The 26901-nt window shown below is 40.1% G+C and overlaps 1 protein-coding gene across 1 annotated transcript in view; it reads left to right on the top strand.

The window, feature by feature from the left end:
* Positions 1-26901, top strand: part of LOC136885064 (uncharacterized) — a 62452-nt gene that overhangs the window by 26935 nt on the left and 8616 nt on the right. The window contains exons 4-5 of the mRNA XM_067157460.2: positions 3986-4066; positions 21512-21591. Coding sequence (XP_067013561.2) covers positions 3986-4066; positions 21512-21591 — 161 coding nt within the window. The remainder of the gene's footprint in view (positions 1-3985; positions 4067-21511; positions 21592-26901) is intronic.

Consider the following 26901-nt stretch of genomic DNA (forward strand, 5'->3'; position numbering starts at 1 on the left):
CTTATACTGAATTTAAAAATCAGTTAATGGCAAAATTGTTGACCACCACTTTTCCCACCATGATATTACAACACTGGTACAACCCGACCTGATTTTATGACCATAGGTACTGCAACAGCTGTATTAATGTTCTATGAATCTACAGCGATTGAAGGTATATTATAACAACCATATTATTATTATCTTTTCAGAAGTAAAGTCATGCAGGATTTGAGGAATTGGCCATGTATATTTTGTGGGAGAGTAAAATCACTGTTTCAGTCTGCCCTGCCGTGTTTGCAGACCACATGTCTAACATAACCTAGATATGAGCTAATTACATACTGTAAAACTGTTTAGTTGAAAGCTCAACCATTATTTTTCAGCATCAATTACATCAGAGTTCAAATGTTTAGTGGTTCCTCATGATGTCACATATCCCTATGGCGCTCCATAGCATTGGAATAGTAAAATCCAGTATTGAATGATTATGAACGAGCAGTAGAACACTGGAAGTTCAAAATACTCTGTTGTCTTGTTCGTCATAATAATACTAAAATAGTTCAGATTTTGCAGTTAATTATACCTTTCTGGTAGTATGAATGCTCTGAGGGAATAAATTGAATTATTTACACATCCAATTTGGTACGCAGTATTCCCTGCCTGGCCACTCATTCCTGATACCCGGCTGACAAAATATTCAAGGAAAATACTGCACTAGTTAGAGGAAAAGCTGGTAGGACAGGATTAAGTGACATGGAAAGCTGCACCATTCTAGTCCATGGACTGGTAAGCAGAGTACGTTAGTAATGACTGTAATCCATATAAATAAATTTGTATCTATACATTGATTATTTTGGCAACATTTTCTTATAATAATCCATTTTAGCTTTGGAGTCTTACCTGCCTTTTTTTGTGTTCGAGTTCTAGTAGCTGAAAAACTACAACGTATATTTGAATCCACCTTCAGAATCCTCTTATGCATGGATAGCTTTTAGGTTCAATATCATTTCAACATCGACAAATTTACGAGGCTTTTTTTAGGAAGACTGAAACAGTGATTTTACTCTCCCACAAAATATACATGGCCAAACTTATTTGAAATTTACCAACCTTACTGGATGTATGTGTCTAAAACCTTCTTCTCATGTACACTATTTTGATAGGAGGATTAATAAGGGAGACATCTTTACCAGAATGTCTTACAGTCCTTATTCCTAGAGCACATAGCCTGTGACAAACATTCTTTGTACATGAAAGGACTTTCCCTTTTATTGTAAATCATTTAGATTTAATCAGTTTTTATGTTCATATGAAACAGTAGATATGGTGTCATGATATCAAGGAATACACACTCATGGTGTGTAAACTCATTTATAGTAATTCCAAAGAGAAAACAAAATGGAACATTTACAACATGTTATTCTTCACATCCTCCCCTATTTGGAAAGAGGGGACACAAATCAAAATTAAGCATTATGGGCATCAAAATATCTGTCTGGTAAGTTCATTCACTTGCGTAAAGAATCTGCAAAAGTAAGAAGGAATTCACAAACTTAATTTATTAGGCACTTTCACTTGTTGACCACTCATGGTTACCACTACTCCATGAGGAGTCTGATGAGTCAGACTGTTCATGAGAGTGAAAGCTAACTAGGGCAGTCATCAGCATCCTCCTTCACAGTTTCAAAAGTCACTGATGTGGACTAGTCACCGCACCTGACAATGTTTTCAACCTCACAACTCTTCAACTCTTTCCCATGATACACTTCCAGCACCGTCGCTAATGGCCAGTCGATCCAATTCTTCCCATCAGCTCCAACCAGCACCACATCCCCTTCTTCAGTGTTTGTAGACATCTCATTCTGCCTCTGGATCAACTGTCGTACGTACTCTTTTCAAAAATCCTGCCATAACTGTAATAGAAATCAAAATTTCCCTGATAAGTTTACAGAATCCAGTTGATCTAGATCTAGTATTCCCATGCAGTCATCGTCTTGCAAAGTACTTGAAGGTGAAAGTTTGATGAGGACTTTGGGCTTCTCTTGCACGTAGGTAAGAGGACGGGAATTAACCATGGCCTCATACTCACATACTCTTCTCTTTGTAACACAGTGATGGCCTCCCGAGGCACATCTCAAAATTCTTTACTACCCATATCAGATGTTGCCACCAGCCACCCCACCAGCCTGGTCTGGGAGAGTTATTCCTCCACTGTATTCACTGCATTGTGGACTCTCTTTCTGTGTGGTTTTAGTTGATATTTCAGAAGAAATATCTGTTCTAGTGAAATTTGTTCCATTGTTTTTGTTGACAACTTTTGGACTTCCTCGTTGAGCGGTGAACCGTCGAAAACTCGGTAAAATCTGTTCATTTTGAAACTGCTGACCAGTTCCAAGTGCACTGCCCTATATACAGCAAATTTAAAGAGCGCAATCCATCCATAAAAGAAGTCGCTACATTTACGTTTAATAAAGAGGTTTAAACGATCACGAATATTTTTATAGAAATGGAATGTGAGGATCTCTTTCAAAACAGATAATAGAAGCACAGAAGTTATACATCAGCAAATAATATAATAAATCCATCCTCCAGGTCTGTGGTGTATAGGTTCAAATATAAAGACTGTGGCAGCGGATATGTAGAACGTAGTTTCATTGTTGGGTATAATGAACACCTTAATGCAGTGAAATGTAACAGATTCTCAGCTGTAAGCCAGCATGTCCACGATCTTAAGCACAAGTTCTCGGACATAGAGCAAGACGTTGAGATTATGGAGACGCTAAGTAAAAAGCCTAGGCGTGACATTACAGAGGCATGTTTCAAACATTTAGACCAATTTTACTATGCTAATCTTAATTTAAATGAAATTTCAGAAAAATCCAGTCTTATTTGATTTCTTAATCATGCTGCTTACTAAGTTAAGATTTTCAGGAAATTCTACCATTTCTTGAGCTCTACATAACAGATTTTTGTATCATTTTTGTCCACAACATCCCCCCCAGAACCCTCCTCCATTTTTTGCTCCATAAGCGTTTCCCCCCTGACAACCCTACTTCTCCTCCGTAACGCTTCTCCTCGCAACATACATGACACAAACAGGCCACACTCATTGTGCTGCATCTGCTGCAGTAAGTTTACGGCTGTTGAGGTGAGTTTACTAAAAACAAGTTTAATATGACAAGTTTAGCAAGTGTTTTCCCTTCGTCATTTAATGGATCCGGTATTGAACTTAGAAGCTTAGTCCGTTTAACATCTTCAGGGCAAATATTGTCACAGTTCTACTGAATCAGATAACAATACATAAGTTGTACTTTTTGCTACAACTACCACGTTTCAGAAGATAGCGTATTACTATTTTAGCCATACATAACCAAACACAACGAGTTTTCCAAGTATAAGAAAGTATTATACCTGTGGAATGAACATTTTAATAACATAAAAATTGGAATTTAGTTTTATACTATTGAACTCTAATATTTTATTTGACCTTGGAATTCAGTGCCAACGAACTGATATACAGAGCATAAAAAGTACAAAGTACTACAAAATAATTGAATCTAACTCATTCTTGAGATGAGATTTTTCACTTATGTCTTTAATGTTTTGACCCATAAGTTGTTAACTTGAAGTAACCTGGGGTAATCTTTAACTTAGCACAATGTAACACAATATATTAAGGAGTTTTGTATGAATATATTCTTATATATATTTTATGTGTATTGCCAAGATTCTCTTTACTGTTACACAGCTGATGATGGCGCCGTAATGAGGGCCAAAACTAGTACTGCAATTAAAGATGTGTTGTAAAATATTTGAAAACATTGTTTTTGTATTGAAAAAGGTGGAACCTGTAAAACATAATAAATATCTGTAATCTCAGCTCAATACTGGTAAATTAAAATTAAGATGAAGTTTCTTATGTTAAATTCTTAAGCCCACTCATACATAACTAATTTTCCAGATGTGCTTGAAAAATGTGCCTAATATATTAACTTTTCTGCAGGACAATTGTAAAATTACATCAGAGGAGATACATTTTAAAGAAGAACTCAATTCAGAGTTGGCAGAGCCAAGTGAAGCACAGGTGAACACATTTGATATAATCTAATATTTTAATGACATTTTTCTTATAATAGAAATTGTAAGAAACTGCTGAATAGAATACATTGAGCAACACCTCATTTTAAAGCAGACATTTTGAAGGTCCTTGGAAAGATTGATGGTGAGATTCCCAATATTTTGAAACGATTTTCATATTTTCTTCCAAAATTTTATGCTTGGTTATATATGGCAGCTAATATTGTTCTAAGTCCTTCCACTGCATGGCATGTGGTGCCTGGTTTCATCACTATTACTGCTACCTTATCCTAACCAGATTTGTGAATGGCTATCTTCCTTTTGTCATGTATCGAAGAGCTCCAACTCAATTCCACAAATATTCATCCAAGATATCCATCATCTGCCAAGTCTTCATTTGCCTAAACTTTTTCCCCAAATATTACTTCTAACAGACTGCTTATTTTTGGTGTCCTCATAATGTGATACTTGTATTTCAGCCTCTTCAGTATGGTTGTCTTGATGAGATGAGGTCGACAGCTCATTGTATCCCTACTCTTGTTATGCTTCAGTGAAAAGGTCAGTGGGTTTGAACCCTAATGTCGACAGCCCTGAAGATAGTTTTCATGGTTTTACATTTTCATATCGGCCGGGCTGAGTGGCTCAGACGGTTAAGGCGCTGGCCTTCTAACCCCAACTTGGCAGGTTCGATCCTGGCTCAGTCCGGTGGTATTTGAAGGTGCTCAAATACGACAGCCCCGTGTCGGTAGATTTACTGGCACGTAAAAGAACTCCTGCGGGACTAAATTCCGGCACCTCGGCGTCTCCGAAGACCTTAAAAAGTAGTTAGTGGGACGTAAAGCAAATAACATTATTATTAACATTTTCATATCGGTAATATGCAGGGGCTGTACCTTAATTAAGGCCAAGGCTGCTTCCTTTCCACTCTTATCCCTTTCCTTTGTTGTCACTATCTCTGTTGGTGCGACATAAAATGAAAATGAAAACCTACAACCTATCTTCCAGTCAGGGATGTAATGAATGAAGCAGATATAAGCTATTAGTACGGTGGGGTTGCCACTCCCAAAGTGATTTATTAATGACTGATAGATGCTATGAAATGAGAATGGAGAGTGTTGCTGGAATGAAAGATGACAGGGAAAACCGGAGTACCTGGAGAAAAACCTGTCCCACCTCCGCTTTGTCCAGCACAAATCTCACATTGATTGACCGGGATTTGAACCACAGTATCCAGCAGTGAGAGGCCGACACGCTGCCGTCTGAGCCACGGAGGCTCTGCGACATTCATGTAACCCACAAAATTTATACCATTTGAAGGTATAGATTCTCTTTTCTCTGGATAACAAAATACATAGGGCTCTACAGTACAATGGAGAGGGCACAACACTTTCTGATTTTCTGTTTGAGGTTTATTCTGAGATCATTTCAGAATAGGTGTAGCCACATGCTACACAGTCGAAAGACTGGTTTGATGCAGCTTTTCGTGCGAACTTCATCCTATTCATTTCTAGATAAGTACATCTCTGCTTTCTCTACCAAGTATTTGATTTCAGCAGAATGGTCCCATGTTACTCCCTAGATATACCATATATTTTACCCTCTCTGTCAAAATGTTGTAGACCAGAAAGATTGTAGGTGGTGTAGGTTTCTTTTTTTTCATATTGCTTTTGTTGTGTTGAGGGCAAAGTTGCAGTACTTGCGTACAGCTTGTGAAGATTGTGGAGAACACTCACTGATAAGCAGTTCAGGATTAGCATGGTAAAGGGGAGCACTGTAGTGGAAGGCGACGAGGACTTGGTACGAACATACATATCCCTTTCAGTCCTGAGAGTTTTTTTTTCTGAATTGTTCTGTGCAATGCATGTTTATCCCCGTTGTTTGACATGCAGAATCATGGAAAAATATTTTAAAAATTCCAAAATTGATCCTTTTTTCAAAACTTTACTAGCATGTTTATGCTGGTTAGACTTTGTTTAATACTACTTAACCTGCTTAGCCTAGTTAGGTGTTACATCATATTTACAAACTTAACAGTCAAAATACAAGCAATTACATTACTCACAAGTATAGAAATGATTAAAAATCAAAACTTACATGAAGAAAGAGCAGCAGTGGTGAGTATTATACCCGCCCATGTATACACAAACTCACACACAAAATCTTTTCAACATTCTTCAACTTTTTACCTTATGTTTATCCTTTGAAATGCACAAATATAAATCACATTTAATGCAACGGGTTCTGGTTTTACTTTTACAAACTTCGTACTGAAAAGAGCTATTTTATCAACATTGGGACAGTGGTCGTTCATCATTGCTTGTACTAGCCTGTAGTTTGCATTATATCTCTGTCTTACTTCTGCTGTCATTAGTGAATTTACTACCCAAGTAACAATATTCGTCTACTTCCTTTTTAAGTTCATTTCTTATTCTAATATTTCCTGCATCAGCTGGCTTCCTTTGACTTCACTCCATTACTTTTGTTTCATCTTGTACTCCTTCCCCAATACTCTGTCTGTACCATTCAACCGTTTCTCCAGATCTTCTGCAAACTGAGGTAAAAGAACAATATCATCAGCAAACTTCAGGGATTTGATATCCTCTCCTTTGGATTGTGATTCCCTTCCAAAATTTCTCTTTGACTTACTTCACCGCCTTTTCTATATGACCATTGAAAAGGAGTGGGAACTGCAGACTTGCCTCACTCCCTTGTGGAATGCTACTGCTTTCTCAAAGTTTTCAATTCTTATCACAGCAGACTGATTTTTGTGCAGTTTGTAAATAATTCGTATTTCTCAGTATCTGTTACTGATCTCCTTCAGCATCTCAAATAGCTTAGTCCATTCTACAATCCTCGGACTCCAGTTTCATAGGATTATCAGCAAGCTGTTGACTATGTTCCTCCATATCCAATCCATCGGCATGGTTGTATCACCCATCACTTCTCTTCTTACCTAGTTTTCCTTTCTCTAAACGTTCCATGATTTTTCTGTATTCTGTTTCTATTCTAGGACCTCCTTGCATTTCACTTTTAGCCATTCCTTCAAAGATGGTTTTCCATGCTTTCCCACTTTTAACCAGGCAAATGCTTGAATAATACCATATTTAATGCCGAGGTTGCTTTCTTCTCACTCCTAGCCCTTTCCTATCACATCATTGCCATAATACCTATCAATGCCGGTGCACCGTGAAGCAAGTTGCAAATTGAAAGTTATTGGACATATATGAGTGATGGAACTTTAATAGTAGAAACTATTTAATTACAACTCATCCAAAGAGATGAATGTTATACAAAGATTTACTGTCCTTCAGAGTAGTCACGAGCATTGTGTGCATCCTGTTACCAACAATGCAGAAGTCATAGGATATCTGTTACAGCACTTGTTGTGTTGATAGTTCGAATTCAGCAGTTTGCTGCCTGACAAATCTCTGAACATACTGGATCAAAGGCTGAGAAGTGGTTTCTTCATATTGGGAATCAAGTCAAAGTCTCAAGGGCTTAAATCCCAGAATTACAGTGGATGGTACAGCAACACATTGGTGGTAAGCTGTTGAAGAACATTGTGCATTTGAGTAAAACTATCACAGTCATACATGCAGATAACAATAAATTTCAAAAGCCTGGGGTTTTCACAAACTCTCAATCTTTGTGGTTTCCCATAATGATGCCATTAGTTCAATCTGCATTTCAGTTGTGGCTCATACAGTTTAGCCTATGTCTCAGGCAGTGTAACGATATGGCATAAGAAAACCTCTATGGTTACGAGCAGCGTTGTATCGTAATGTCGTGACAGACAGGATTAGAGCTTATAGGTGAGCTCATAGGAAAAGTCAGATTGGTTGGAAGGTTGTTTGGATCGTTCCCGAGCGGTTGGAACGTATAGGTTGGGAAGTTTCAACTAAGGTGCAGATCAGGAGGAAGACGAAGTGGATTCCCACGAAGTTAATATATTCTGATACTGAAGGTTGACTACAATATGTACACTATGTACAATATAGAATAAAGACTTATGTTGGCAAGTCTTGAGCGAGAAGTCTGTCTACTAGTCGTCCGTTGAAGTATATAATACTTATTATTATTATTACTGATTGCGTAATCGTCCTACCGACCGGCAGGGATTCTGCTGACAACTGGTCCGTGAAGTGAATAGTAGAAGCCCTGAATAATGGCTTCCTTGCCCTTATATAGCCTCCGGGGCCAACGCCCAATGTTCTCGAAGTTTGTCGTAACCTGCGTACGTGACTGCCTCACCTTCCGTGATTCTGGCCAATCAGAGGCCTGTATCCAAGAGACCTTTCTAGTATATTCCTACTGCGTCTATGCTGCTGAACCATACCATGTCAACATGAGTCACTTCCTGTATGACAAACTTCTCTGCTACTCAAGATTTCCTAACATGTACGAAACATGATTTCCACTCTTAACTGACTATTCAGTTCCATGAATATAATTATTTTACATCTTTTAATTATTATCAGGTACGCCCATTAGGTATGCTTATACCTGACTCCTAGCCTCTTATGACAGGCTAATTCCTAATACATCAGGTACGGCTATTCCTCCTACGTTCCCTGGGTTCGATCCTCGGAGGGAATAGCAGTCCTGGGTTCAAGTCCCTGGGAGGACACGACACCTCCCTCCCCTAGGGAGAAATGAATGCAAACATCTCTTGTATTCATTTCGCTACTGTCAAACTGTAGTCTTTACAGCTTATGATACCTATGAATTACAACCTTTTGGAGCTTACTCTCCTACTAGTGGGACTACGCTGTGCCAATGTTTCTTCCGGTAACACCCTTGATTCCGGTGTTTCTATTAATTCTAACTCTGATTGCAAATCAGGCTTACTGGGGGCCCTTCCAGTAGCCCTGTGTTGCTTAAATTGGACGGTAATGTCTTCGTCCGATACCCTTGCCTTACTGTTGGCAGTAATCACATTTTGATAGATACAGAGATTGGGGCAGCGTTCCTTGTAGTCCTCAATACACTTGGGTTTATACTTACAACTTTTACAACAGCCACAACAACAACACAATATTACTATCATTATGGTTAAAACACTCCAAGTTACAATTTGGTACACACTTACATATTTTAACGCTATATTATGCTTGAGTTCAGTCTCTTGCTGTTGCACTAAGCGTTCGACCTCGCTTACTTTCTGACTTGTCCATTTCAGATCGTTTACATGATTTAATAAGTTACCTACAGTCACTTTGTTTAACTCAGGAATCTCACTGAGTTTTATATCACTATAACTTGATTCACAACAATCATATTCCAACGCAATTTCTGGTATAATGTCCTTTTTCATGGTGGAGTTTATACTCCCTGAACTTTGTATCTTACTATCTACAGAATATACAGTACACAATTCCATGAAACTTATTATACCTAGGCCATGTAATTTTACATCACTAGTAGACTCTTTACAAATGCATGTCACTTGGGTTTCATTAGGGGATATGTAAATGTATTTATTATCATTCACAGGAATCCAAGTGAGCTCGAAAATTGGCAATACCCTCTTTTCACAGTCTTCGGGAAGGTGATTCACACCTGTTAACAAACTGATTATACAAGGTCTCTTGGTAATTACATTTCTTAGAGGAAAATTATATTTACACAACCTTTGATTGTCTTCTATTAATTTGCACTCTTGCACTTATTCCTTACCTAGTTGTGCGTAAGTTTGCTTCTCTTTGTCTAAAATTACATACTCCTTTTCTTCCTGTAGGTATACAAAATGGTTGGGGTTGTTCTTTATTTTGGTTGGGAAGGGAACACATTTATACAAGGAATATTTAATTCCGTTTGTCAATGGAAGCTTTAAAATATATACCAAAGAGTCTTTTGTTAGGTACACGCTCACTGTTGAAATTTGATATGTGAGATACCCATAACTTTCTCTTATCTCTATTGGCAGGTCATAACCTTTGGGAAATTCCCCTTGTACCTTCTTGTAAGCCTTTAAGATATCATCTGGACTAAGTATTCGTACTTGTACTAGTCCTAACCTAGCATTTATAATACTATCTAAGATTATCTGATAGTGTTCATGCAGCTGAAGTAACACACCTTGCAATTCAATCAGGTGTTTATTTAACATTATCTGTAATTCTGAATGTCGGAAGGCCTCTGAAATTTGCAAAGTTTCATTCTGTACATATGTCTTTAGCTGCTCAAAATTTTCGCTTAATTTCAATTCGTTAGTTGTGACATCATATAGCGTGCTGTTAACTGACTGAAGAGTAGATCTCACTACTACTAATTGTTCCTTGGTCGATTTTATAAGGGATAATTGTTCCTGTTCTAGCTCATTAATTTTACCTTGGTAAAATTTTGCATCCTCGTCATCAAGGGTTCCAAATAATGTTTTAGCTATGGTTCCTACTACGTTAATTAATCCCCTTTTATTTCGTTTACTGTCTAACATCCTTCCCTTAGAAATTTTCTTTATTATATCCTTTAATCCCTGTATGCGTGCTAACTGGAGCTCTACTAGCCTTATGTCGTGCTGACATGATAAGTGCATTTCTCTTTCAATATCAATACAAAGAGTCTGGGTCCTTTGTAAATTCTTACGGGCTAAATTATACATCTCGGACAACTTATTTAACTGAACGTACGTAACTAGTGTCCATTCGGTGCTGTACAGCCTTACTTCTCCCTTATCTTCAAAGTACACTCCGGGTGAGTTGTCGTAAGGAGTTATTTGTAGATCTAACGGCTCGCAGGCGGCTACCATCGTTATCAGCACCAACAAGGTCGCTGTCCTGGACATTGTGCTTGCAAATGAATACGGTCTCTCTTATCTTCTGACAGAGTAACTTCGCGCTGTCTTACGCCTAATCTCATCTTACATTTAAGTTAGATAATCACAACACTTAAGTGTTAACACATCACTATTCATTTCCGAATGACATTCGAATAACTCTACGGAGATTATTGTTTATACTGACCGCACGCTGGCTCGCGGAGCCAGGGTCTCGGGTTCGGTTCTATCCTATGAGTATGGTATTCAACTCATTTTCATCTCACGGCAATCTTCAGTATCATGAGTCCTAAGTTCGCAAGAACCCTTTCCAATATGCTATTGGATGCAGATTATGGTTCTTCTTACCTGGCTTATCCATAAGCATTCAGGTAACTACCCACCTTACGGGGTCTTCTCAAGGGGTGACTCCCGGTCGAGGGTGGCTCACCTTCTGCCTTCAACATCCTCTGATAGGAGACATAGCGTTGCCGGCTCAGGGTAACGACTATGTAATTTGAAGGTCAGAATTTTACCTTGAGGGTAACGTCTTATGGGACATACATTCCCCAGTTATTCGCTGTGCGCAGAGTGGCACAGAGTAACCGTGCATGGAGTTTGCAGAGTGACATTTGATGTTTTGGTATGGATTCATTACAATTCATGCCCCTAGTATGCTTTCTAACAACAACAACAAAACCTGGTTGTAGTTCACAACCTTTCTCTAGGTGGGTTTCTGCGCTTGCAGATATCACACCTCCTTGAGTAGCCACCGGCTCAATGGTGACATACCCCAGGTGGAATCCGTCCCAAGGGATTCACACCTCCCCATAGGGCGCCCACACTTGTGCTAAAGACTACATGTAAGGCCGCTCCCTATGAGGATCCATTTGTCGCCTCCTACGACAAGCTGGATCGGCTGTGGTGCTATTCTGGTATACAGGACTACTTATGTTGATCCCCGGCACCACACGGGGTTTTTCCGTGTGCCTTACTACAGGACTCATTCTATTCCTTCCTTTGTGAGAGCACTACCGTGTATTTGACCGTATTGTTTAATTTCTTAACACCGATTTATGACTCTGTGACTGTACCTATTCGCAATTTCCTACCTTTCATACTGGTAATTTCCTATGCAGCTATCTCTCTATCATGCCCGTTCAATAAATTACTATGCTGCGTATTAGCAATGTTCCTATTAACTCTGAACTAAATTGTAAGCCTTCTGCTTTCACTACATGAGTGAGCCTTGTGCTCAGCTCAAGACCTCGTGGGTCAAGTTTGGCGAGGGTTGACATCTAGACTCACAGCCTCGCCACTGTGGTCCTTCTGACGGGTACTGAGGATCGTGCACTGTTTGACGTCCCGTACCAATAATCCTTGGTTCTGAAATTCCTAGGTTAAATTTCTAACATCGGTATCCCTAATTTGGCACGTGACTTGACAGGGTATTTCATACTAACCTTATCAGCAGTCATCGAAAGTTCACAATGCCGTTGAGGTAAAGGGAGTGTGTTTACCGCGGCCGAAATCAGAACCAAATACAACTATTTATGCCCGTTTCTAATCAATATAGAGCTTCAATCTATTTTTATGGACAGTGGTCCGTTTTCCTCGCTTATTCAGCTCCAGTGTGCAGTTCACACCATTTACCCTTATGACCTTATAGGGGCCTTGATATGGTGGCGATAATTTTGATTTGCTACGCCCTCGTCTTAGAGCATCATTACGGAGCAATACTAGGTCTCCTTCCTTAAAGGAAACTTCGTTCTGTGATTCATCGTACCTACACTTCTCTTGCTCTTTACTCTTAATTAGAGTTTTCCTGGCTATTTCGTGACTCTCCTGGAGTCGTTGTGTTAATTCTTCTACCACATTCTGATATTCATTGTAAGTTGGCTCAGGTTTTCTCTGTAGTACGCCTGGAATATTGGCCTTTCTTCCGAATATCAATTCAAATGGTGTGTAACCAGTGCTAGTATGTTTGGTAGTATTATACGCAAACATAGCCATTGGGAGATACTTATCCCAGTCATTCTGAGAGCTACACACATAATGTCTCAGAAATTCACCTAGCACTCTATGTGACCTTTCTAGGCTTCCGTTTGATTGTGGACGGAAAGCGGCTGTGTGTACCTTCTTAATCCGTAGGGTTCGACACAGTTTCTTAAACATGTCCGCCATGAAATTCGCACCTTGATCTGTTAAGATCGTTCCTGGTATTCCAAAGATACTGATCACACTATTTATCAGTGTTCTAGCTACTGTTTCTGTAGTCTGATCTGGCATTGCACTCACGACCAGGTACTTCGATAACTGGTCCTGACAGGTGAGTATATATCGATTTCCGGCCTCTGTTAAGTCTAGAGGGCCTACGATATCTAACGAGACCTTATCAAACACTGTCGCTGGAGTGTCTGTTATAACCATTGGGGCTTTCACTTCTGGCCCGGTAATCTTATTCTTTTGGCAAGAAGGACATGAACGAATATAGTTTTCTATGTCCTTATGCATCCCATCCCACTGGATGTGGTCTTTCACCCTAGCATACGTCCTGGTAATGCCTTGGTGACCTCCGACCAGCGAAGCATGCGCTTCTTCGATTATGTCCCGTTTTTCCTGCTCTGTTAGCTCAGCCTTCGATTTGCTTGTAGCAGGCGTTCCTACCTCATTCTCAGGCTCTGTCACCTCTACCGAAGCGTCCTCGGATTCAGAGCTGAGTCTGTCTGTCTGCTTACTTTCCCCGTTCGACCTAGTGTTAAGAGTCGACGTCCTTTCGTTATTTCGTTCCCCATTGCCTGCCATGTTTGGCTCTTGGCCTTCAGAGCTAACTATTCTCACTTCCTGTTCAGAGGTAGCAGGAATTCTACTCAGAGCATCTGCGTTGCAATTACGCTTGCCCTCCTTATACACGATATCAAAATCGTATTCGGCTAGCTTAAGCCTAAATTTCAGTAGCCTAGAGGATGGGTCTCGTACACTGAAAACCCACTTTAATGGTTTATGGTCGGTCACAACTGTGAAATGACGTCCAAACAAATAAGGACGAAAATATTTCACACCGAATACAATGGCCAATGCTTCTCTTTCCGTGGTGCTGTAGTTCCTTTCTGCTTTATTTAGTGTCCTACTAGCATACGCCACCGGTAAATCCTTGCCTAGCGGACCCTGAGACAGTATAGCACCTAGCGCTTCCCCACTTGCGTCTGTGGTTAGAATGAATGGCTTCTCAAAGTCTGGGTACTGCAAGACTGGTTTTTCAATAAGTTTCTGCTTCAGTACCCGGAACGCATGTTCCTGCTGTTCTGTCCACACATACGGTACGTCCTTCTTTAGGAGTTCGTACAGTGGCTTCGCTATCTTACTATAATTAGGTATGAACCTGCGGTAATAACCTGACAATCCTAAAAATCCCTTCAACTGTTTCGTGGTAGTGGGTTGTGGAAAATCCCTCACTGCTTGGGTTTTCCTCTCATCGGGTTGGACTCCGTCCTTCGTAATGACGTGACCTAGGAATGTGACTTCAGTTCGTAAGAACTCGCACTTGTCCGGTCCTAATTTTAAGTTGGCTTCTCTTAGCCGTTCCAATACGTCTCGTAGCTTCTGGTTATGGTCATCTATCGAGCTACCATACACGATGACGTCATCTAAATAACAGAGGCACTTTATGCCTTCTAGGCCTGTTAATACGGTTTTCATTAAGCGCGTGAACGTCGCGGGACTGTCCTTGAGCCCCATGGGCATTCTTAAGTACTCGTAATGCCTCCCTAGTGCAGAGAATGCGGTCTTTTCTCTGTCTTCTGGCTTCAACATGACCTGATGATAGCCATGCGCCAAATCCATGGTGGAAAAGTATCGGGCCTTTCCTAAAGCATCTAATATCTCCGTAATTAACGGAAGCGGGTACGCTGTACCGATTGTAATGCGGTTGAGCTCACGAAAATCAACTACCAGACGGTACTTTTGCTTCCCAGAGGCGTCCATTTTCTTGGGAATCAAAAGTATGGGCGAGGACCACGGAGAAGTAGAAGGAGCTATAATTTGATCATTTAACATTTTATCGATTTGTCTACCTATCTCCTCTTTCTGAGCTTCGGGCAATCTATATTGCCGTAAATGTATGGGAGGTTGATCCGCGGGTGTCGGAATGGCATGTTGCAGCACATCCGTGTGCGTCAACTTATCACCTTCCAAGTAAAACACATCTTGGTAGGCGGTACAGATCGCACATATCTCTTCGCGATCTTTAGGCGCTAAGTGGTCTAAACGCAACTGTTCTCGCAATCTTTGAGCCCTAGATTTGGTGACGGGAGACCTGATCTCCACTTCTTCACCACTGACATTATTATTATTATTACTACTGCCATTCCTTGAGTGCTCTTGCGTTCCGCTGCTTGTTCTAGATAAGGCGGCTCGCTCGACCTTATTTACTACAGTGGGTGATTCAGCGGTCTCTTTCCCTACAGCATGAAGCTCTACCACTGGACTTAATAATCTCCAAGCTTTATCAGTAGTGTTCAACATACTGACAATAGCCGTGTAATCTTCCGACTTGGTCAAGCACTCTGCTAAGTAAACGCCCGGTCTTACTTCTTGCTTTTCAACAAGGCCTTCGGCATTATTCTTATCTACTTCGATAGCCACTATCTTTTCGGTTCGGGGTTCCAAAGTGACCCATACGGCTTCTCGTGCACCAAAGGGATATTTCTTTCCTGCTATTAGCGCATAACCGTCCTGGTAATTTAATATGCTATTATGCAGGATATCCTTCCCAATGATCCCATCTTGCTTCAGATTAAAATCATTGTCTACCAGGTGGAATTCTAGGATTTTTCCTCCTATCGGGATTCGAACTTCCCCTTTCGTGAATACTACGTCTCCACTGATGCCTTTCAGCTGGAGGATCTCCTTTCGATTCACGAAAACGTCCTTAGGTGCACACCTTTCCTTAATGAGAGATACATCACTACCTGTATCTATTAAAAATCTAGTAGGGATCTTCTGACCGGCTAAATCTATTAAGATTGACCCTTCTGTCTTAGGTAATTCTGTTGTGGCGGGACTTGATACCTTCGGGGTTGTCACAGCAGTCCCTTGCTCGTGACCCCTTATTAGTTTAACGTGTCCCGGGTATTGAACCAACAGTCTTTGCTATCATGAGACCATCGCTTACATATTTTACACCGTGTTTTATTAGGACTATTCGGCTTGTCTTGACTGTTTTGTGTTACACCAGCCTGAGTTACTACCTTCCGACCCTTTCCTTGAGGGCTAACTTGTGCCTCTTGGCTTTGCTTGTCCCTTCCTTGAGGGCTAACTTGAGCCTTTCGGCTTGGCTTGGCGGTGCATTGCCACCGCAAAGGGCCTTGCCTCCCACAGGCATAACACCGCTTACGAGTGCGTCCACGGTCCTTATTTCGTCGTGGGCACTCGGGCCTCTTATGGCCCACTTCATTGCACTCATAACATCGTATGACGGGCTCAGATGGCCCCTTACGATTTCCTGCTCCCTGCGCATGCTGGGATTGTACCCTGATTGGTACTTTCGTAGACCTGACTATCCTTACTTCACCGGTAGTAGGTTTCTCTTGGTCTTTTAATTTCCTTCTACATTCTCGCTCCTTGTGGCCTAGCTTTTTGCAGTACGTGCACTTAGGAGCCGGTGTGTCGGACTTGGTTCTTGGCCGTTCGCACTCTTTTGCGATATGGCCCTCTTGCTTACAGTTGAAGCAAGTTACCAATACGTTTCGGGATTTGCCTTGCTTATTTCCCGTTGCCTGACGTCGCCCTAAATTGCCCTTAAAGCTGCCCTTTGTAGGCACTACCTGCCAACCTTCCTTACGAGGGGTTCTAACCGGTTGTGGCTTGTATAGGGCTTCACGCTCTTCCTGAGAGAGCAGTAATGCCTCCTCCTGCCTGGCTGTACTTACAGCCTCTTCGAACGTTCTAGGATCCCTGTCTTGCACCTTGTGCTGGATCCTCCTATTTCGGAGCCCTTGAGTGAAACCGGCTATTGCTATTTTAACTATAATTCGGCGCTGATATTCGCGGCCTTCTATCGGTTCTTCCTCTAAGATCGCGTTTCTGAACATGACTACTATTTCTTCGACCTCGTGAGCCCATTCCGCCACGGAATTCTTAGTCCCTTGCTTGGACTGAAATAGTTTGCACAAATATAGTTCAAACGTACCTTGTTTGCCATAGTATTCCCATAACGCGTTCTTTGCGTTTCTCCAATTTATGATATCCCCCCGTGATAGTAACTTCTCGCGAGCTGGACCCGTTATCTTCGTTAGGATGTATTTAAAAAACAATCCTTTCTCATTGGGTCTTACCATGCAATGTGCGGCTTCTACGTTTGCAATAAATTCGCGGAGGCGTTCCGGCTTACTGCCGTCAAATTCATGACCGATTAACTTATGGCCTTCTGATGCCGATATAAACAATCGTTCCTCTGCATGCACACTACCCGTATCCGAACCTGCGTCACTGACATTATCTACCAGGTTACCCGTTACATTTGACTCTGCCATTAGTGAAGAGAAAATTATAAGCACTCACCCTTAAGGTTGATCGGTGCTGAAGATGGGCTGGATCCTCGGTCTCTGGACGCTGTCTGCTACCGCGCGCTGGGCTGGTTCAGTAGGCTGCTGTCGAGCTGCTGCTGCTGGCACCTCTCACTGGAACGGGAACTCTGCTGGGCCGTTACTTCTTTCTTGAGCTAAGCCTCTTCTGCGGGGCTTTCAAATAAATCGTCTCCTTCTCTGCTGAGGTTGTCTGCTTCCCACCTCACAGCTGCACACCAAAATTTTTTGTCTTCTGTCGTGACAGACAGGATTAGAGCTTATAGGTGAGCTCATAGGAAAAGTCAGATTGGTTGGAAGGTTGTTTGGATCGTTCCCGAGCGGTTGGAACGTATAGGTTGGGAAGTTTCAACTAAGGTGCAGATCAGGAGGAAGACGAAGTGGATTCCCACGAAGTTAATATATTCTGATACTGAAGGTTGACTACAATATGTACACTATGTACAATATAGAATAAAGACTTATGTTGGCAAGTCTTGAGCGAGAAGTCTGTCTACTAGTCGTCCGTTGAAGTATATAATACTTATTATTATTATTACTGATTGCGTAATCGTCCTACCGACCGGCAGGGATTCTGCTGACAACTGGTCCGTGAAGTGAATAGTAGAAGCCCTGAATAATGGCTTCCTTGCCCTTATATAGCCTCCGGGGCCAACGCCCAATGTTCTCGAAGTTTGTCGTAACCTGCGTACGTGACTGCCTCACCTTCCGTGATTCTGGCCAATCAGAGGCCTGTATCCAAGAGACCTTTCTAGTATATTCCTACTGCGTCTATGCTGCTGAACCATACCATGTCAACATGAGTCACTTCCTGTATGACAAACTTCTCTGCTACTCAAGATTTCCTAACATGTACGAAACATGATTTCCACTCTTAACTGACTATTCAGTTCCATGAATATAATTATTTTACATCTTTTAATTATTATCAGGTACGCCCATTAGGTATGCTTATACCTGACTCCTAGCCTCTTATGACAGGCTAATTCCTAATACATCAGGTACGGCTATTCCTCCTACGTTCCCTGGGTTCGATCCTCGGAGGGAATAGCAGTCCTGGGTTCAAGTCCCTGGGAGGACACGACAGTAATCATTTCTGTTGAATCACACTGAGCCAATTGTGATGAAATTTTTCTCATGCCCAGGTGTTCCTTCCAATATGAAGCACAGTCATATTCAGTAACCTGGTGTCTTGGGCCAGTCTACCTGACATATGACATCGACCAGTGTCATTTAACATTTCTCCTTCACTGACATTACGATGACCTGGCTGACCCATGTCTCCCTGATATTGGCGTCTCGTTGAAGGCGTGCCACTGTCCTGTAAGGCACTGCAGATTCCCCACAAGCCTCTTGAAGACCTTGAGGAAACTGTTGTGTTGTACAACCTCTGGCACATTCAATCTTTATCCAATTCCATTGTTCCTGTTTCAAAAACATCATGACAACTTTATCTTAGATTGCCAGCTAACCCAAGGCTGTGTCCCCTATGCCAGTTTGCATGCACGTGATGTGAGATGGGAAAGTCCACATAATCTGAGGTGTGTAACTAACATGTGCTCTCACAAGGGGACATTCTCTACTCATCACCACCGATTTTGCTCAAATTTATAGAACATGCAGGGCTTGGCTAGAAAGGAAAGTACCTGAAGTGGGAACTCCAGATGGCCAAGCGTGTAGAAAATAAAAAATAAAATAAAAATGTTGATGCGGCTCTCGCACCGTATAAGTCACTTACGTTAGCATGCTCGCCGAGCAGTAGTTGGTGTAGCGGTTAGAGCTGGGAGTAGTAATTCGATAGCCGTGAGTTCGACACTTCGTGTGGAGACATTTTTTTCTGTGGAGACATTGAAACAATGATATGGTTGTAAAAATGCAGTGTTTATTACCTGTGCAAGATGGAGAAATAATTGTTTCCCCTATTTCTACGATAAATATCATCCTCACACATGTAAACCATAGAATGTCAATGAATAAAGTTTTGAATTTTTATGTACAAAGTCTTTTCATAAGCACTTTAATTACAATCCCTTGTTGAAAAATTTGGCAATGAAATACCAATTTTTTACTTTTTGTATGCCTTTTGAGTATAAATAAGTAAATAAAATGAATTATTCACCTCTTTGCTTAATTGGAAAATAAATAATATAAAAGTTGAGAGGAAAAAATGAAGTCTCCACACAGGGAGTCGAACCCATGAGCACCGAATTACTAGTCCGAGTTCTTATCGCTACACCAACTACTGCTTGGCATGCATGTTAACATAAGTGGCTTATACGGTGCGAGTTCCGCGTCAACATTTTTATTTTCATTTTTATTTTCGATATGCTTGGCAATCTGGAGTTCCCACTATGGGTACCTTCCTTTCTAGCCAAGCCCTGCACGTTCTATAAATTCGAGTGAAATCGGTGGTGATGAGTAGGGAATTCCCCCTTGTCAGTGACATTATTAGATTCCATTGCATGGCATCTCTGCAGCAGTGTTTTCACTATTAAAGTTCCAATAGTCTTATCTCCCATACTTCAGTTTGCCTTCATTTTCTAGAGTTAATTAAACATAATTTCTGTTTTCATCCACATGTAGCTTACTTAATCTTCATATGCACAGTCCATTGAATTTTTTTTATAGATATATCTGGAGAATCGCCTGTTTCAAGCATGTTTCTTCTCATGAAGTTAATATAGACTTTTGTTTGAAGCTTTGTTGTTGCGAACAAATTGAGTTGCCTTTCCAGTATAAAATTTTACATTAAAGTCAATAAAATGCTACATGTGCTACGTGGCATATCGATAGATGCAGCCGATCCTGAAGAGTTTCATCTGAGGAAAATTGAGCCTTGAGTGTTTCCAGCGCAGTTTTACCTATGTATTTTGGATCCTTCATTTCTTTTTTCAGCATTTGCTACACAAGACATGGGGATTTTCTTCTCCTTTGCTGTTTGTTTTTTCAAAATATACGACCTTAGGTATGATCCTTCAACTTTAAAAAATAAGATTTTGATTGAATGTTCATTTCACTATTGCTCTAATGGTGAAATAGTGTCAGTTAACTGAATTGTATCCTTTCACCTTTGTTAGAACAGTGAAAAGTTCAATCCTGATGAAGCAAAGTGAGAGTTAATATTAACCTAACATTGCATACAATGTCAAGTGTAGACTATGCCATTTGAATTATATTTTTCTAAAATGTTGGGCTGTTCTACTCATATCTAGGTAACATATTAGGTAGTTTTAACTTCTCTCAACAGAGTCCTTTAAGACCAAACCAAAACCCAGGGTGTTACACCTCTGATGAACATTACCCTGCCAAGCAACCTCTGCTCAGCCTGATGGCCCGCAGTTTATAAGTTGATGTCCTGTGGGGACAACAAATTTTCTTGGGCATTATTCTTGGCTTATTACACTAAGGACTCTACCTCTCTATCAATTAACATCTTCATTGTTTACATATAAGCTGACTGAACCAGCAACTAGCCATTAGAGTCTGGAAATAATCCCTGACTTCTCCGAGAGACAATTCTGGGGCTTCCGCGAATGTGGTGTACTCGCTATCCATAAAAAGTGGGGCCAGTGTTGTGCTTTAAAATCTTAATGTATATCTTTTAAATCTATATTGATGAAGCCTTCAAATTGTCTAGAGTCAATGTAAACTCCAACAACTCACTATTTGTAGACCGAACTTGAACATGTTAGGCAAGCGATTGACCTTTCTCAGGTTAAGATCCAAGGTATGGTTGACAGTCAGGGTCATCTGAGGGAACACAAGAAAGGAACAAGTTCCCGGTCATTTAAGAACACATAATAGGATTAACACGATGACAGGATGTTGTGCAGAGATTATTGTTGTCCTTCAAGTTTTTCTTCTTTTGATCCCTCTTCCAGTGCTGTCCTCTTTATCGTGTTAGGAGTTCCTTTTGTTGTTCCTGTTCTTCATATAATTATGACTTGACACTTGTTTGTTTGTTTCCCTTTTACATTGGGAGAATAAATTTATATTTTTATTGTGCAACCATGCATTTTATTTTTTCAGCTATGTCATGTCTATTTATAAATGTTTATTGTAGTTATCTGTTTGCCCACATTTCTTCATTGCCTTGCGCATTTGTTCCTTACAGCCTTCTACTGATATTAAGGATGAAATATGTGTAGATGAACACCCAGTTGGTCAGTTGGTCGTCTGTTTCAAAGAAGACAAGTAAGTACAGTTTGGCTTAATTAGATTTTACACCCTCATCCCTCAACAATATGGAATTTGCCATTTATGTTTTCAGTAGCTCCCTCTGCAGATGAGAGGTGGAGTGAGCACAGGTCCATCCTGCTCATTGTACTTCACTCGCGGTCCGAACTTGTTGCTTCGATCGTGGCTTAAAATAACTCAGCCTGTAGTATCTAGCGATAAGCAGGGTGCCTAGATTGCATCACTCGGTATTTGAGCCATTACAATGATTATTAATAATACCATCCCAGTTCTTTGCTCCATATTGTAGTATGTATTCCTGGGGTGTCTGGTTGACCATGACCTTTCTGTTGGCATTCTTGCGACATGACCAGTCCAGAGGATCAGCCTTCCTTGAATTAGGCACTCGATTCTGTCTCCTTTCATATCTCTGTACATCTGTGCATTCTTCTACTGAACCCCCATTTCTTTCATTAGTGACACTTCGCATATATATTCTCTCTTTGATATTGACATATTTACTGTCGCTTTCCATGGCTTGTTAAGTTTCAAAGCCTTAGAATACACTGGCTCATATGATGGCATAGTAGATGGTGTTGTTAGGTACATTTTTAAAATGTTGTTTTGGATGGAAGAATAACGTCAGACATTTGTCTGGGATCTTTCTTATATTTCAAGGCCTGATTATTTGCAGTTAGGATACCATGTTCTAATGTGATCAATTTTTTTTTCCATATTCAGAATTTATTGTAACCTTTGAAAATCAGATCTTTGGATCCCATGGATGAAACTCCAGCAATGATCCACAGAGGTTGGTGTGTTATATTCCATAATTAGTATTGTTTTGTTCTTCTTCACTTCTCTCACCTCATTATAAACACTGCTCCATGCAGTTTTGAGATAATTAATTGTCTGATGGTCAAATGCATATTGCTCTCTGACATTTAACTTTGCCTCTTGTTGCTCTTTCTCTTTGTTCTTACGTCTTACCCTGTAAGTAGTAGCTGATTTCTGCACAATTTTGTGATCAGAGGCAATGTATGTTCGAAATGAAAAATACAACTCACTCACGCATTACAATATTCCAAGAACCATCAAATGAATAAGACTGAAATATGGTCATGAGTAGCAGGTAAGCAACCTGTTTGAGAAATGCATCCTTTTAGAGTTAAATTAAGTAAAGAAAAACAAAATTGGGGTTAATTCAAAGCGAGAGTTTGGCCTCGGCATCCTCAGTCTTCATGCTGTGTTAGATGAAACTCAAGGAATGGAATGTTTTGTTTGCAAGAATGTTATTCCTGAATATTTAAATCTGCAGCTCATCACAACAAAATAGTTCCAGATTGCAGCAAGCAGCTTTGTAGTGATATGAGTTCTCTGAGTTTTTGTGTGATGTTTTCAATGGTACAGTGGGAATTAACAGCTGAGAAAATAGAATAAAAGTACTCTTTGCCATCTTGACAGATGTATACAGATTTAGAAGTTAATAAGCACATGTTAGTAGTATCTAAATGTGAGATTAATCCTTGGGCATGGTGTAGAAGTAAAGGTTTACAGTCTGCCACAGGAATGGGTAATGGACATCCTGGGGGTGGGGGTACCGGAAAGAGCAATATTGCCAAAACCACCCGTATCATTATTCCACCTTGTGGTGTGTTCAGTTGCTCTCTGTGAAGTTGTGTAATTGAACCCAGGACCAAACTCAGAGGTCTCATTCAAATGCATTTATTTCATATGTAATTGTAAAGGTCATGGAAATCAGCTGTTTGTGACGTGTACATTTTGTCACACACTGGTTCAGGGAACATGTACAATGATTAATACATCTCTAATGTAGAAAATTAACTCGCCGTTTCAGTCATTGCCATGTTGGAAATGTAGTTTTACTCAGTCTCAGAATAATTTTTTAACATGACATCAAGCAGTGTAAATAGTGATGTTAGGAACTCAGAATCTAGGACTGCAGATAACAGGACAGTCACTGTACTTTAATTTAATGCTCACAGCCTGAAATATGTGAAGTGTAAACAGGCATTCCTGGCCACTCTTGCTGCTTAGACCCTCCAGTTGTGTGTGTTAGTGAATCCTGTCTAAATTCCTCAATCTATGACATAGAAGTTGTACCTCATTCGTACCCAGTATTTAGGAGATCTCAGGGGGAGGAAAACTTATTGCCATGAAACCCAAATTCAACCCTGTGTGCTTTGACAAGCTGGAAACAAAGGCAGAATTTGTTTGGGTGGAATTCACATGTGCTGGAAGCAAGATTCTTTAGGATCCCATGTACCGAGCTCCAAACTCCCCCAGTGACATGAGGAAGTACTACTGTCTCTAAGCTAAATATAAAATAAACGACATTGGTTCAAAGGTACCTGCAAGGCTGATGATTTTATCTTGGATATATTCTGGCAGCAAGATTGCCCTCACCTTCCGCCTATTCCCATTAGTCCATTAGCAGCAACTTTCATTGTAGCATTCTACGACCTATTCCTTGACTAATTCATTACTGACACAACCCGTATAATGAAAAGTCTTATTCTTACTAACCACCATGCACAATACTGAAGACAGAAGTAATCATCTGTTTCTCTGAACACCTAGCAGCTACAGCTAACCTAAAATACAAGAAACCACCAGTAAACAATATAATAGAAAAGTTTATAACTACAAGAAAAGCTGACTGGGAACTGCTATCATATCTTCTAAGAAGCTACCTACCCATCGTTATCGAGAAGAACTCTCTATAAATCACAAAAGATATAGTCAAAATGATATGCAAAAGAAACACTCCTTGCAGGAAATAGGATACAAGCAATCCTATATGGGACAAATATAATTGCGTGAGGAATACAACCAAGAAACTTAACCTCAAAGCATACAAAAACTGCATATACAAGATAAGTAACAACTGCAGAGACGTGTTAATACCTCAATAGTAAACACGGCATATCAACACTATGTGCATTATACTATATTGGGAGAGCAGAGGCCATTGCATCAACGTCTAGTGAGAAATTTAAAGGGGCTATAATGAGCAAGGGAAAAGTACAAATATGTACGCAGACACAGCCATTACCACCCACCCTCTCTGCCCTTTATTTCACAGAGATCAAGGTAATTAACCACCTTCAAAATACTTGACCACATGCTGCTTCTGACCTGAAAAACATACCTCTAATTATTTTAAAGTAATGCGCAGAAGCATTAGGTCCCTCGGAGCTGAACTTGGAACAAAATGGTGGGTACACATTTTTCTAATTGGACCAGGCAGATGCTGTAAGGTTTAATATTGATAGGGCCTAATGGAAGGCAACTTGTGGGACTCAGAGCCAAACTTGTAGTTCTGTACAAGGTGGTGACTTTATATCGTTTATATGGGACTAGGGAAGTGGTGTAATGCCTACCATGCTTGAATTGCATATATAGACATAATGGAAGTCGATCTCAGGGTCCCATATCTGAGCGACCACGTTGTCACTTGCTTGTTGATCGTAACTTTTTGAGCTTATAGATTTGAACTTTAGAGACTTATATTTGCTTACCATAATGTTTAAATCACTTTGAGATTAAAGGTTTGGGTGCAGAATTTTAAAAATGTATTAAAATATAGCTATCAAGTCTGTGTAGAGTAACTTAGGCTGAGTAGCTCAAGGAGCTGAGTGCTAGCCTTTCGAGTCTTGAAAACAACATTGTCATCAGCCTAAAGGGCAAATCTATGGATCACTAGACAGAAGTAATGTTGAAGCATAGCATTATTTCATGTCTTTGTAGACTAACTTAGGCTGAGAAGATGTCATCTAATTTAAATATGGGGACCGATGACCTTAGATGTTAAGCCCCTTTAAACAACAAGCATCATCATCATAAGTTCTAAATATGTTACAAACTCCCATCCATCTTCCAAGTTTGATAAACTGTTGAAAACTGCATGGTCATCGGCAATGACCAGTGGCTAATGATCAAGGGGCCATTAAGCATGAATTTATGAGCATGGGCTAATAAGCAATCACAAATGATCAGGGGCAATTGAGCAAGGGCCTATGAGCTGTTACTAATGAGTGCGGGCTAATGAGCTGTGACTAAGCATGGATTAATTAGACGTGCATTGCTCGTTTTTTTTTACATTTTATTCAAATGTTTTCTTTACCACCCAGTAAAAGTTTAAATTAATGATTGTATGTTATGATAGCCTGTACAAAAACTCAAAATCTCATGTTTGGACAAAAGTGATTAGAACAGTTACATTTTACGCATTTAGTTATCTGGCATTTTTTGATGTATTGGCTACTAATGCTTTTACACAAGAATTACATTTTGTACTTCCCCCTAAACTACCATTTCAGATAGCCTACTATTTATGGTCTATTTCTTGCTTTACCCAGCCTTGAGACCTGTTCTACAGATAGAGGTGGAGTTAATACCCGAAGAGATGGAAGTTATTATAGGGTCTGCAACATTATAGTCTACAGAAAATAAAGCATTAGGTTTAGGAGTATGAATATATCAAGGTACTCCACTGACTGTACTGTAAAAGCTATTACTCACTAATACCCATACAATGTAATTCTTGCCCTATTTCTAGAATCCCTACTTCATACTCTGTGTAATAACAATCTTGATTGGCTCTTAGCAGTTGCAAATTTTCTGTGAGTAGGTAGGGATCTTTGTAGTATATTACATGTATGTACAGTGACAGAGGCTTCTTGTTAACATTTCAGTCTACATGCAGGCAGATGATATGTAGACGAGATGTACATTCCATGGTAAATTATTTTGGAAAGTTATGCCTAGGTAGCTAGGAATGGAGGTTTCAGGAAGGGGTTCATTATTATTTAGGGTTAAGTAGAATTTGTTAGTAGGATGGCATCTACATTTAAGATTAGGAAAATGATAAATTGTTTTGCTTACATTAATTTTTATTTGTCAGAGATTGAGCTATTGTTCGAGTTCATTTAACTCCATTTGGAGACAGGATTGCAAGGAATGGTTATGGGATCCTACAGCCAGTACTTTTGTATGTTCAGCAAACTGACAATCAGGGTTGAATAACATTGATACAAAACAGGACATACCAACGTGGTGACACAGGGCTATCTTGTGTTACTCCTGTTTTAATTGGAAGGGTGTAGGATATTTTGTTATGGATATTTATTTTGGCTAGGAATCAGGTGATTTTCATTCGAAGTGGAAGGTGATGGAGTTTATATGTCAGTCTGTTGAAACTCCTTCTCAACATCAAGACTGGTAAGGCTGCGCATACTTTTGTAGGTAAATATTTTGAAATTAATGCAGAGATATGAAAGACCTAGTCATGTATGGAGTGCTGAG

This window comes from Anabrus simplex, chromosome 13, assembly GCF_040414725.1.
Source record: "Anabrus simplex isolate iqAnaSimp1 chromosome 13, ASM4041472v1, whole genome shotgun sequence".
NCBI lineage: Eukaryota > Metazoa > Arthropoda > Insecta > Orthoptera > Tettigoniidae > Anabrus > Anabrus simplex.